Raw genomic sequence first — 12,447 nt, forward strand, 5'->3', positions numbered from 1 at the left:
ATTCTGATTGGTCTTACCGAAGTCAATTAAATTGTGATATAAAAAGATCCCATAGACTTGCTCAATGCTAGCTGAATTTTAGAATCAAAAAGCTTGCATGGTTTATGTTAGCAGCCAGAAAACTCTACCTCCCCCAGCTGCCATGTACTCAAGTCATTATCACAATCTGAGGAGACAGATTTAGGATTAATAATTTATTACCTTCCTGTAGTGCAATGCAGTTAAGAATATAGGACAGTTTGGCAGGAGAAAGTTCCTGCTGAAGGCTCATCGCTATGAGGTGTATTCCATTAGTCATCCACCTTAAATTAGGTGCCCAGCAGATACAGAAGAGCAGGGATATAATGCCACCTAAAAAATCTCTGGAAAATGCTTTTCTCCTAAAGATAAGACTGATGCATGTTCAAAATATATTATTCTCTTCAAGGAAAAAAGATACCACTTGGTCTGACTGGTACAACAGGGGCTACAGCCCTCAAAGTACAACTAAAAGGTGGGGGCAAAGGAAGAAAGTGAGTTCAGGTGCCTTCTGTCTGCCAGGGGCAAATGCGAGCAGTTATAAGAACAAAATGGGAATGGCAACTAGTGGGGAAAAGACCTCTTGCTAAGCCAGAAGCTGTCTCTGTCCCATCTGCAGTCTCTGTGGGGGCTGAGGGTGATAATTAATCTCTCCCATCCAGAGTTTAGGACTAACCAAAAAAATAAAACATGGCAGTTAGAGGTAGATGGAGACCAAAATATCATCTTTGTAAGTGTAAGGTGACTGGAGAACATAGCTTAGATGTACAGTCACAAATGGGCTTCCTAATACTTTCCTACACTGAATTAAACTTACCAATTGGACAAATGCAGGCTGTCCTGGCATGGGCAGACCAGTTAGAGCATGGCAGGGTGAGAACACATGAAAATCCTGAAGACTAGCCATTCCACACAACAGAATTCTTTTCCAATATCACCAAACAGAAAAATCGTTCTTCCATTCATGGAGAGAGTCAGAGAAAGGTGGGAAAAAAAGAACAAAAATTACCTTCCTGGGAAATGAAGTGCCCACTTAATTGGCCAAGACTGAAAAACAGAGTATGAAAGATTGATTCTCCTTAACATGTATATTCCAAGGTGGTCCTATTTCTAGCATTATTTTTAGGTTAACCCAACAAACCTTTATTGCTACCTACTACATGCTATATGTTAGGTATGTAACTATGAGTAAAACAGTTTCATGAAGTAGACACATAAGCAAGTAATCATAGTAGACTTCTGCTCCCAGCCATGATGGAGTAACTGGTACCAGACTCACCATCTACCATAAATAACTACGAAACTGGACAGAATACTTAAAACAACTGTTTTCCATAAGAATATAATAGTCAGTGCAAGATTACAATCCCTGGGAGAAGGGAAACTTGAAGTGAGCCCCATAATTGCCCAGTTCTCTTTTAAGGGACAGCTTCTCAACCACAGCACAGAAAGCTGGAACCCAAACAGAACAGAGGGTTCTCACCAAGCTCAAGGAACGGAGATCTGAATTTGGCTAGAACTTGAGTGGTAGGACACTGGAGAAGGAGCTGTGAAAAGAGGGGATCCCAAAAGGCTGAGGGCTGGGACATAAAGGCACAGGTCTGTCATGTACTAGATGTTACATCGATGAGAAGGAAACAGAATCACTAGAGGTCAAGCAGTGCTGGGGTAGGAGGTAGGAGCATTTTAGAATTCCTGCTCTGCCAAAGTGAAGAAATCACATGAACACCACAGACCAGCAGACACTAGAAAGGCCTTCAGGAGTAAGGACCACATTCTAGGGCAAAACCTACTCTGAACCTCTCCTCACAAAGCCTAAAACACAGTATAATATGGCATAATAATAGAAAAATATATAGACACTATGAGAACACTAAAGAACAAGTTCAAATCAAGGCTTCAAGGAAAGCACCAGAAAGGAGCTTATGTTTACCTGAATCAGAAAACATCAGGCAGGGACTTCCCTGTTGGCACAGTGGTTAAGAATCCGCCTACCAGGACTTCCCTGGGGGCGCAGTGGTTAAGAATCCGCCTGCCAACGAAGGGAACATGGGTTCGAGCCCTGGTCCGGGAAGATCCCACATGCCGCGGAGCAACTAAACCAGTGCGCCACAACTACTGAGCCTGCGCTCTAGAGCCCGCGAGCCACAACTACTGAAGCCCACACGCCTAGAGCCCGTGCTCTGCAACAAGAGAAGCCACCGTAGTGAGAAGCCCACGCACCGCAACAAAGGGTAGCCCCAGCTCGCCGCAACTAGAGAAAGCCCGTGCCCAGAAAAGAAGACCCAATGCAGCCAAAAAAATAACTAACTAAATAAATAAATAAAATAGAATTTTTTGAAAAGACCCAACGCAGCCAAAAATAAAAATAAATAAATAAATTTATTTTAAAAAAAAGAATACATCAGACAGAATGGTAATGGCATAGGCAGAGGAATGGAGTACTCTATGTGGAAACATGAAACGGCACTCTATGAAAAGCGATTTGAATGTGGAAGAGAAAAAGGAGTATAGGATGCTTCAGGGATTTCTACCTAAGAATATGAGTAGAGGTGATCTTTGCACCGCTACAGGGAATAAAGGAGGAAGAGGGGTAAAAGATCGTGAGTTCAGTCTTGATATATTAAGTTGGAAGTAGCTGGGAGACATCCAGTTGGAGATGTGTGACATACAGGTGGCTATGTGGTCTGGGGCCCAGGAGAGAAGTGAATGAACACGTATAGACTTGGGAGTAGTGAGCACACAGGTTACAATTATGGGAAAGAATGAGATTGCCCAGGGAGAGCGCACAAGCGCGAGACAAGAAAGGGTAGAAACAGAACCCTGAAGAACAAAACATTTAAGGGACAAGCTGAGAAGGGAGTGAGGGAAGAATTAGAAAGTGCGATGCATCAGCTGTAAGGGAGAGCAAAGAAAAGCATGGTGTAACTTAAGGCAACTGAGGAAAGGGTATCAAGAAAGTAGTCAAAGGTGTCAAATGCAGCAGAGATGTTAAGTAAGGTAAAAAGTAAAGGTGTCAAGCTAGGGAGGTCACTGGTTACCTTGGTAAAAGCCAAGGTTTAGGCAGAAGCCAGACCTCACTGGATTCAGAAGAGGACAGAGGTGGGAGAATAGAGACAGCAAATGTGGTCTGCTCATTCAGAAAGCTTCCCTGGCTGGGAAGGCTAAGCCAGGAACCTGGCTAGAGGTCCCTCACAAAGAACAGTGCCTGGCTCAATAAATATTTGTTGAATGAATAAGCAATAATAATAAAAATACAACAAATAAATGATCTGTACCCATCTGGTTGTTTGACCAGTCCTTGTTTCTAACTGTATCAGTTTGTCTGTCTGCAAACTGGATATGTATTAGGCCCAAGCCAAGTTCCATTTCCTTCACAAAGCCTTCCCTGATTCTTCTAACCTTCAACAACCTCCTCTATGACAATCAAAAAACAGACACTAACAAGTGTTGGTGAGGACATGGAGAAACTGGAACCCTAATACATTGCTGGTGGAAATGTAAAATGGTGCAGCAGCTGTAGCAAACAAAAAGTTAAACAAAGAGTTACCATATGATCCAGCAATTCCACTCCTAGGTATAGATACAATGAAATACTATTCAGCTAGGAAAAGGAATGAAGTACTGATACATGTTACAACATGAATGAATCTTGAAAACATTACCCTAAGTGAAAGAAGCTAGACATAAAAGGCCACATATTGTATGAATCCATTTATATTAAATGTCCAGAATGGGCAAATCCATAGAGTCCAAAAGTAGATTAGTGGTTTCCAGAAGCTAGGGGAGGGAGAAAGAGGGAATGACTACTAATGGGTATGAGGTTTCTTTTAGGAGGTGAGTAAACTGTTCTGGAATTAAATAGTGGTATTATATCTCAATTAAAAAAATAAATAACCTCAGCTAATCTCTTACTACAGAACTCCTAAATTCTACCCATCTACTTAGCCCTACATCTACTGATTTGTATTGAGTAAAATTACTCTCTCCAGTGAGAGAGAGGTTCCTTGAAGACACAGAGCCTCATCAATTTTCTCCTGGACTACTATTTCATTAGCTTCCTAACAGATATCCTTACCTCTAGCCCTGACCTCCCTCCCCTTTCCATCTTTCTCCCATCCCCACCATTACCATTCTTCCATATTCCAGCAAAAATGTTCTAGAAATTTACCAGTATTACTCTTCTGCTTAAAGTTTTCAATAGCTCCCAATTTCCTAAGGCAATGCTCTCCAAAGTAGAGTTTTTGCTTACCAGAAGTGCACAAAACAAATCATTGGGATATGAAAAGAAAATATTAAAACTATTTATATTTGTTTTTGGCATCTCTCATAAACAAAAGACATTAGTACAATGGTGCTTGTTATAATGTATAAACAAACATAAACTGGGGCACATCTTCAACTTTTTTTATGGATATAAGTACATAATCAAGAAAATCTGTAGACCATCTGCCTTAAAAGATTAAAATCAAAGCTTATTTCCATGGCATACAAGATCCTTCATCACCTGGCCACCATCTACCTCTTCAGGAGTTGCCATTCCAGCTTTGCTCTTTGTATTCCAGCAGCACTAAACTGTGTATAGAGTTACCTTTATTTACCAAGCTTTTTCATAATTTTGTGCTTTTGCTCTTACAATCCCACTGCCTGGGAATACCCTTCGAATCCTTCAAATTCCACCTTCAAAATTCTGTTCAGGCATCAGCTTCTCTGGAGAGAATTCTTCAGTTCTCCCCCTTCATCTCTAAGCTAAATGCTTCTCTGGTTGCAGTAGCACTCAGGGCATGGTATCCCTCTATCTTTTCACTTACCACATCGTAGTATTTATACATCTATCTCCCTCATTAAACTGGGAGTTCTTCCAGGGCAGGAATTGTGTTGTACTCATCTTTATTACCCTCGTGCTTAGCCCAGGACCAAACTCCTACTAAGTTCTCAAAAATTGGTTCTGAATTGGATACTTTTTCTCTGTACTCAAAATACTTATTAACTAACTCTGTAATCTATTTCCCAGAAGCAAGGGAATAACAGTAAAAGTTTTCATAGCCAATTGTTAGCTTCTGGAGTACATTAGCCTCAATGACCCTCCTTGGTTTAGGTTTCCAATGCTGGTTCCGGCCCTCTCCTGTGCATGCACATATATAACTCTTCAGATGCACACATTCTTTCTTTAGATGTTAAAATATTTGTGAATATTTTAATCAGATCTTGTTGTTCTCAAAGGCATTATGTCTCTTTAAAGTGCCTTCACATACCTCTGCCCCGATTGTGTTCATTTTAAGCTTTAACTCTCAAATGATAGATTGTGTTGATTTTAACGTTTAATTCTCAAAGGAAAATTCCCTTATTGCTAACTTATTATTCAGTCAACAAACATTTTTATGGTGCATCTACTATATGTCAAGCCCTTGGTACTTGCTAGGAATAGCTGGCATGAGCAAAACAGGCAAAATCTCTGCTCTCAAGAAGCTGACAATCTATTATAGGAATTTCCAAATTCTTGGGGTCACTTCATGTTTTTCTCCAGATACTGATAATCCCCAGGTTCAAAATGTTATTTTAAGCCATGTAACAATAAAGTTAGACAGAAAAATAGTAATTCAATGGCTCACAAGGAAAACACAGAGCATCTTTTATCAAACTGTAATCACTGCTTCCTAGCAGTGCGCTCCAGCATTGAACCCAAAGCTGAAATAAAAAATAAGCCCACTATACGTAAGTCAATGGGTACCTGGGGCTCTCCCAAAGATGGAGAAACTGCTAAGTGATAAACAGAAATGGGGATAATTGGAGAGCTGCTTTGTTTTGTTTAGTTTTTCAAGAATAATTTCTATAATCCATGAGCTAAAGACAACAGCAAACAATCAAGAATGTATTTTATCAGGGAAAACGTAAGAGCTCAGATAAAAACTGAACAAATTCATGAGTAGATAAATACTGACTCAGGCTACCAACAATAGGTTTTTGCTGCTATTGTTTTGTTGTTGCTTCTTCAGATAGGTTTTACCCCCCCTTATAAAAAGAGTTAACTTGTACCCTGGAAAACACAGAAAAGTATAAAGAGATAATAATTCCACTACTCAAAAAAATATATAAACATTTAGTTATATATCTTGTTCCAGACTTTCTATTACATAAAAATATTTTTTTCTTTTCATAAAATTGACACCAACTTTGAATATGAATATGCAATTGTATATCATGCTTTTTCATGCTTAACATTAGGAGCATTTCCCATGTACTTGTTCTTCTAAAATGTGAATTTTTAAGTCAGGTAATACTCCACCATGTGGACATGCCATAATCTCACCACTCCTATTGTGGGGCAGGTTGTAGCAATGTTTTGCAACACAGAATAAATAAGTGTTGATGACTGCTCTCATTCACAACCATCTAAATATGTCCTTGAGGTAAATTCCTAAAGGGGGAACTATCAAGTCAAAGAATATGAACTTTTTAAGGATCTTGATTTGTGCCAAAAAGTTCTCTGTTCAAACTCTCCAGCACAATAGGAGGGCAACCACATCACCCCTTGGCAGCACTAGATATTTTTACTTTGATTTTCAACAATATGATAGGTTAAAAAGGATTTCTCATCTTAATCTGCAGCTCTTCGGTTAGTAATGAGAATGAACATCTTTTTTTTTTTTTTTTTTTTTTTTTTTTTTAAATTTTATAGCTACTTTTATTTTTATTTATTTATTTATTTTTGGCTGTGCTGGGTCTTCGGTTCGTGCGAGGGCTTTCTCTAGTTGCGGCAAGTGGGGGCCACTCTTCATCGCGGTGCGGGGACCGCTCTTCATCGCGGTGCGCGGGCCTTTCACTATCGCGGCCCCTCCCGTTGCGGGGCACAGGCTCCAGATGCGCAGGCTCAGTAGTTGTGGCTCACGGGCCCAGCCGCTCCGTGGCATGTGGGATCTTCCCAGACCAGGGCTCGAACCCGTGTCCCCTGCATTAGCAGGCAGATTCTCAACCACTGCGCCACCAGGGAAGCCCTGAACATCTTTTTTTAATGTTTTATAAATCATTTTAATTTCTTATGATACTCTGCTTATGTCTCATTCATTTTTGCTATTTGGACACTGTGTTTTTTTAAAAATTGATGTAAAAAAGCTCTGATAAATTAAAATACATTAAAAAATCTGTCATGTATTGCTTGCATGTTCCCTCAGTTTGAACACATAATGGCTCTTGGTTCTTCCATGATAAAAGCTTCAAACTTTTCTAAAATGGAACTGGTACAGTCTAATTCCCATCAGAACCACTCCTACCAATACCACCTTTGCACCTTTATACTCAATCTGTTCCTTAGGGTGCTGTTTTGAAGCACCAGGCTCAAGGGATACTAAAAACTAGACCAGTGAGACCACAGTACCATGTTTAACCAACTAGCTTGGCAAATACAGAAACACTCAGCAATGCTTCTTCCTTCTCTATACTCAGACTTCTTCAAATAACAAGCTCATCCTGGTTCAGGGCAAAAAAACTGTCTTTGGTCCTCCAAAAGATCACCTGTGGTTGGAAGGCAGCATAGCAGAAGAAAAAAAGCGTGAGCTCTAGAGTAGAAAAAGCTGCGTTTAGATTCCTGGCTCCGTCATGTTCTTGCTATATGACCTTGGTCAAGTCATTTTGCCTCCCTGGGCCTCAATTTCCTAAGTACAAAATAAAACTATCTGTTTTCAGGTTATCATAAGGATTAAATGAAACATGTAATGTTTACAACCAGGGGTCTGGTATATGGTAGGTGCACTTCAAAAAGTGTGATTTTCCTACTCTGATGGTGCTAAATCAGTTACTTATTTAATTCAAATGATCTTACATAAAATGTTGGCTTGAAATAGTTAGCTGTCCCAGCAAAGCATCATCTGGGTAAAAAACATTTAGGTCAGCTTTCTGTCAACTGCAATTTCCACTGCTATAATTATGCAATCATCAACCACCACTGCAAAACAACAAAAACCCCAAAGCTGATGTTACTGAAATTGTTAAATACAGTAATTACTTGATTCTCAAGATCACGGCCACCAACTCCTTTTGGAAAGCAACAGAAACTTTTCTAATTATGGGGGCAAAAGACGGATTAGTTGTCCCAGACAGTGGTCTCTACAACAGAAATCTTTTGGTCATTGCCCAGAACAGCAACATACTGAGAAGTCATTCTCAAATTGCTGTTTCCTCACATTCCATACTCTGAAAGGAACAATGTCAACAAAAGAACCAAAAGAAAAAAAAAGACAGAAAAAAAGGATATTCTTTGAGATTTAGCCTTTGTGGCACTTTTTCCTGGCAAGACGTAATAGACTGGTGAAATAATCTCTAGGAGGAAAGCATACTTTATAAAATCTATCAGCATAACCCCATTCCACGGAAGAAGCAAGGAACACATTCTCCTTCTAAGTATAGAGTGTAGATTCCTTCAGGAAAGGAAAGAAAGCAAAGTATCACTTATGTTCAGAGAATTGTACTACACGCTTTAATTATATTATGTTTTAAATCAAGTTATGAGGTAGGTCTTATGTTTCCTTACAGACAATAGGTAACTTGCTCAATGTTTTATAGTTATTAAGTGGAAAGAAACATCCAGCTCCAGGACCCAGGTCCTTCTAACTTTGAAACCTTTTTCTTTTCATTACATCTTCATCAAATCTCAAAATGATCATGCCAATTCTCCTTTATGAGAAATAACCCAGGGACTTCCCTGGCGGTCCAGTGGTCAAGACTCCATGCTTCCTCTGCATGGGGCACGGGTTCGATCCCTGGTGGGGGAACTAAGGATCCCACATGCCGAGTGGCAGCGGCCAAAAAAAAGAGAGAAAGAACCCAATTTAAATTTTGGTTTAAAACAAAACAGACAAATAAACCCAACAACTAAGTGTCCACCTAAAGGATGACCACTTCTGTCAATTAGCAGGTTGCTTTTCTGCCTCCTACTAGTCTTTAAAATGAACTGAAAGACTCACACTGAGCACCCTTTTTTAAAAATCTTAAATATATAAAGAAAATGGTACCTGTTGACAGCCACAGAGCACTGAGGCAGAAGCAAATATAAAACAGGTACAAGCTTCTCAACCACTTCACAGATGTCTGCCAACAAAATCCTGATAAAATCCAAGAAGCACGGCTTGGCTTGATTCCCAGCTTCTCCATGGCCTTCCAGACAGGCAGAACCAGTCCACTAGAAAGACAGAAAAAGAAGAAATTATATGCCAAGTAATTAATAATTGATTCCTCGAAATGCAGAGTGCTAGAGAGTGTGACAGATTAGGGAAAAGGGAAGTTTCAAGTTTGTCTTTCACTGCTCATACCTGCCTATAAATTTCAAAGCTGAGCTTTGGCGTAGCCTATAATTATCAGGATAAAAACATAGCCAGGGATATGAAATGAATCCACTGTAAAACTGAAACACTTTATACTCCATATTTTCTAATCTAACAGTTAATCGTCTATGTGGAACAATGGAAAGCGTACCAGACTGAAAAAAAAGATCTGAATTTCAGTTCCAGTTCTGCTACTAACAGCTTTGTGACTTTATACAAATGCACTTTCTTACCTATGAAAAGAAGAGTTTGGAGCATCAGAGGTAAACTAATCTGAAGGCTTTTCTAGCCATGTTTTTTAAAAATTTTAATGTGATTGTCTTTAGGCAGGGCAGGCACTCTCCAGTTTGCTACTGTCCCCACCACTCTTATCTTTAAAATCTATCCAGTTTACACTTTGATGTCACCTCCCTGATCCTTAGTATCATTAGCAATTCCTGACTTAAATTCATATATCCATTCAACAAGTATTTACACAGTCCCTATTTTGTACTAGGCATTGTGCTGGCTACTCTATAATCCAGAGACCGAATGATTTAGGTCCCTTCCAGAAGAAAAAATGACTTTCCATCAGTTTCTTCTCTCTTACACAACTTCCCTATATTGTATAAATTATTATATAAATCTTGGCAGTATTACGAGGGTTGACTGAGTTCTGAAGAAGCAATTTAAAAATCTTCTGTCCCAGACTTCCCTGGCAGCACAGCGGTTAAGAATCCGCCTGCCAATGCAGGGGACATGGGTTCGAGCCCTGGTCTGGGAAGATCCCACATGCCACGGAGCAACTAAGCCTGTGTGCCACAACTACTGAGCCCGAGTGCCACAACTACTGAAGCCCGCACGCCTAGACCACGTGCTCCGCAACAAGAGAAGCCACTGCAATGAGAAGCCCACGCACTGCAATGAAGACTAGCCCCCCCCGCTCGCCGCAACTAGAGAAAGCCCGTGCGCAGGAACAAAGACACAAGGCAGCCAAAAATAAATAAATAAATAAATAAAAATAAAAATCTTCTGTCCTAAATATGCACCTGTCATCCACATCTGGAAAATGGCACAGACTGACAACCCCAGCCCCAAGCAGCACTGTATGGGTTGGATATCAATACTGATTAATACCAGGAAATAGACACACACACAGAACTGCAAAACTAAGGTACAGCCCACCCAAGAAAAAGCTTTCACTGAGACTTAAGCAGCTGAAGGACTTCATCTTTCTCATTCACTTCCATCCATTCTTATTTCTAGCGGTTTGTCATTGTATGTTAGGGAGCAGGGGGCAGAAAGGAAGTGTGCAGGTCAGACACATGCTCAAAAGATTATGAAATGGAGCCTAAGTTAGAAAGTATATCCAGCAACTTTTCTAGCCTCCCAAGATGGAATGAGTGTGCATATGTGCGTGTGCGTGTGTGTGCGTGTGTGTGCGCGTATGAATCTTACCCAACACATTTCTGCCTACCACAAAAGGATTTTAAATTCAAGGTGACTCAACACCTGTCATCAAGTGTGGCAGGTGGGCGATAGAAGCATCAAAGAAATGAATAGGTTTTGAAATGGGAGTAATAAACACCACTGTATTAGCAGGCTGATTAGAAGGGCAATGTCTCACAAACTATGCATGAGAGAGAGGCAGTTATTTTCATGTGAACTCCCAAGCAGTCATTCCTCTGAAACCTACAATTGCCTAAGGGCACAAATCACTGCTAGGGTCCAGTCAAAGGCTTGCTGACCAGAGGCAGGAACAACACCACATCACCAAGATCCAAATGGCTTGTTATAGAATCAAAGGGAAACAGACCAGGGAGAGAACACACACCCCCACAATACTTGACAAATGAAAATCTAGAAAAGCTTGCAAGAGTTCTGGCATTTAGGGCGTTACAAGTACACCCGAAATAAAAGCACTCTCTGTTGCAGCAGCTGTTCAGACAGAGCAAGGGGTAATGTTTACTTAATGCTTCAGGTTGATGGGGGATGTATCATAGTTCAGTCTGTCAGCTGCATATGTGGAACTCCATTTATGTACCCAGAGATAAGATATGTTTGAACAACGACAGAGCACGTCTGAAACAGCCTATTCAGCTGGTATGAGTAATTAAGAATAAAGCTCTTAAAAAGAAAAAAAAGTCTCAGATATTTGGGAAAGTTACAGAACAGACTGCCATGAATAGCTTTGCTTATATTTGCAGACACTGTTTTCCAAATAGCTGGAAAAATGAACAGATTGTTCTGGGAGGTCGTGTTTCCAATTTGTTCCTAGCTTCCAGTCTGTTCATCAGATAAGAAAGCACAAGGAGAGTCAGCTAATACTCTTCACCAACTGCATCTATCGTCGATTGCGCACAACCACGGTGAGAGGAAAGAAAGCAAAGCTTTCCTGGAATCTCGCCTGAGGTCTTTTCTCTTGACTTCCTTTATTTCACCTTTGTGCTCACTGCAGCCACCACAGGACCCCTAGGTAGTGCATAATTTCCAAATCCTGAATAAGGCAGGTTTCGCATCGTAATTTACTCGTAGTGCTCAGCCCCGCCCCCCTCATTCAGCACCAACTTGCTGTCTTGGTGGGGAGAACAAACACCAGAGACTGAAGCTAGGGGCTAGGGAGAAAGAAGGCCAGCAGCGTCTCGCGGCCGGTCTGTCTGTCTGGGGATGGAGGGAGCCGCAAGACCAGACCCGGGCCCGAAAGAAGCGGGGTTCAGCCTGAGACTCGAGCTCCGCACCTGCAAAGCCAGAAGCAGCTGGCTGCCCTAGCCGGGCCAGGAGCGCCACCTCCGGGTCCCAACACCCGGCCAGCGCACCCCCAGAAACAGCCCGTCCCGCTTGCCCCTCCCCTGAGCTCGTGGTCCTCGGCCCGGCAGCCAGCCGCCCCCGGCCACCTACCGGGGCTCAGGGCCACAAAGCGGGGCCCCGGCTCTCGGCGGCCTCCGCCTCCTCCCGGTCCATGGGGTCGGGGCCCCAACCTTCGCTCCCCTCACCCAGGGGAGGAGGAAAAGGAAGAAGGCAATGCGGGCTCCCCACCCGGGCAGCTCACTCTCGCCTCAGCCTCCCTGGACAGCGACGGTGGCCGGAAACGCCGCCCCCTCCCACCTCCCGGACTCAACCCGGAAACACACTC

The 12,447-nt window shown here is 41.7% G+C and overlaps 1 protein-coding gene across 4 annotated transcripts in view; it reads right to left on the reverse strand.

The window, feature by feature from the left end:
- KIAA0319L (KIAA0319 like) overlaps positions 1-12,447 on the reverse strand; it is a 107,452-nt gene that overhangs the window by 94,807 nt on the left and 198 nt on the right. For 2 of the 4 annotated variants that reach the window (XM_059918969.1, XM_059918998.1), the window contains exons 1-2: positions 12,213-12,410; positions 9,027-9,193 (exon numbers count right to left, since the gene is read on the reverse strand). In XM_059918969.1, the coding sequence (XP_059774952.1) occupies positions 9,027-9,165 (139 nt within the window). In that variant the 5' untranslated portion in view covers positions 9,166-9,193; positions 12,213-12,410. Of the gene's footprint in view, positions 1-9,026; positions 9,194-12,212; positions 12,411-12,447 lie in introns of those variants that run through there. The other 2 variants (XM_059918988.1, XM_059918978.1) reach the window with 2 other exon arrangements.

This window comes from Balaenoptera ricei, chromosome 1 (assembly GCF_028023285.1).
Source record: "Balaenoptera ricei isolate mBalRic1 chromosome 1, mBalRic1.hap2, whole genome shotgun sequence".
In the NCBI taxonomy this organism is placed as follows: Eukaryota; Metazoa; Chordata; class Mammalia; order Artiodactyla; family Balaenopteridae; genus Balaenoptera; species Balaenoptera ricei.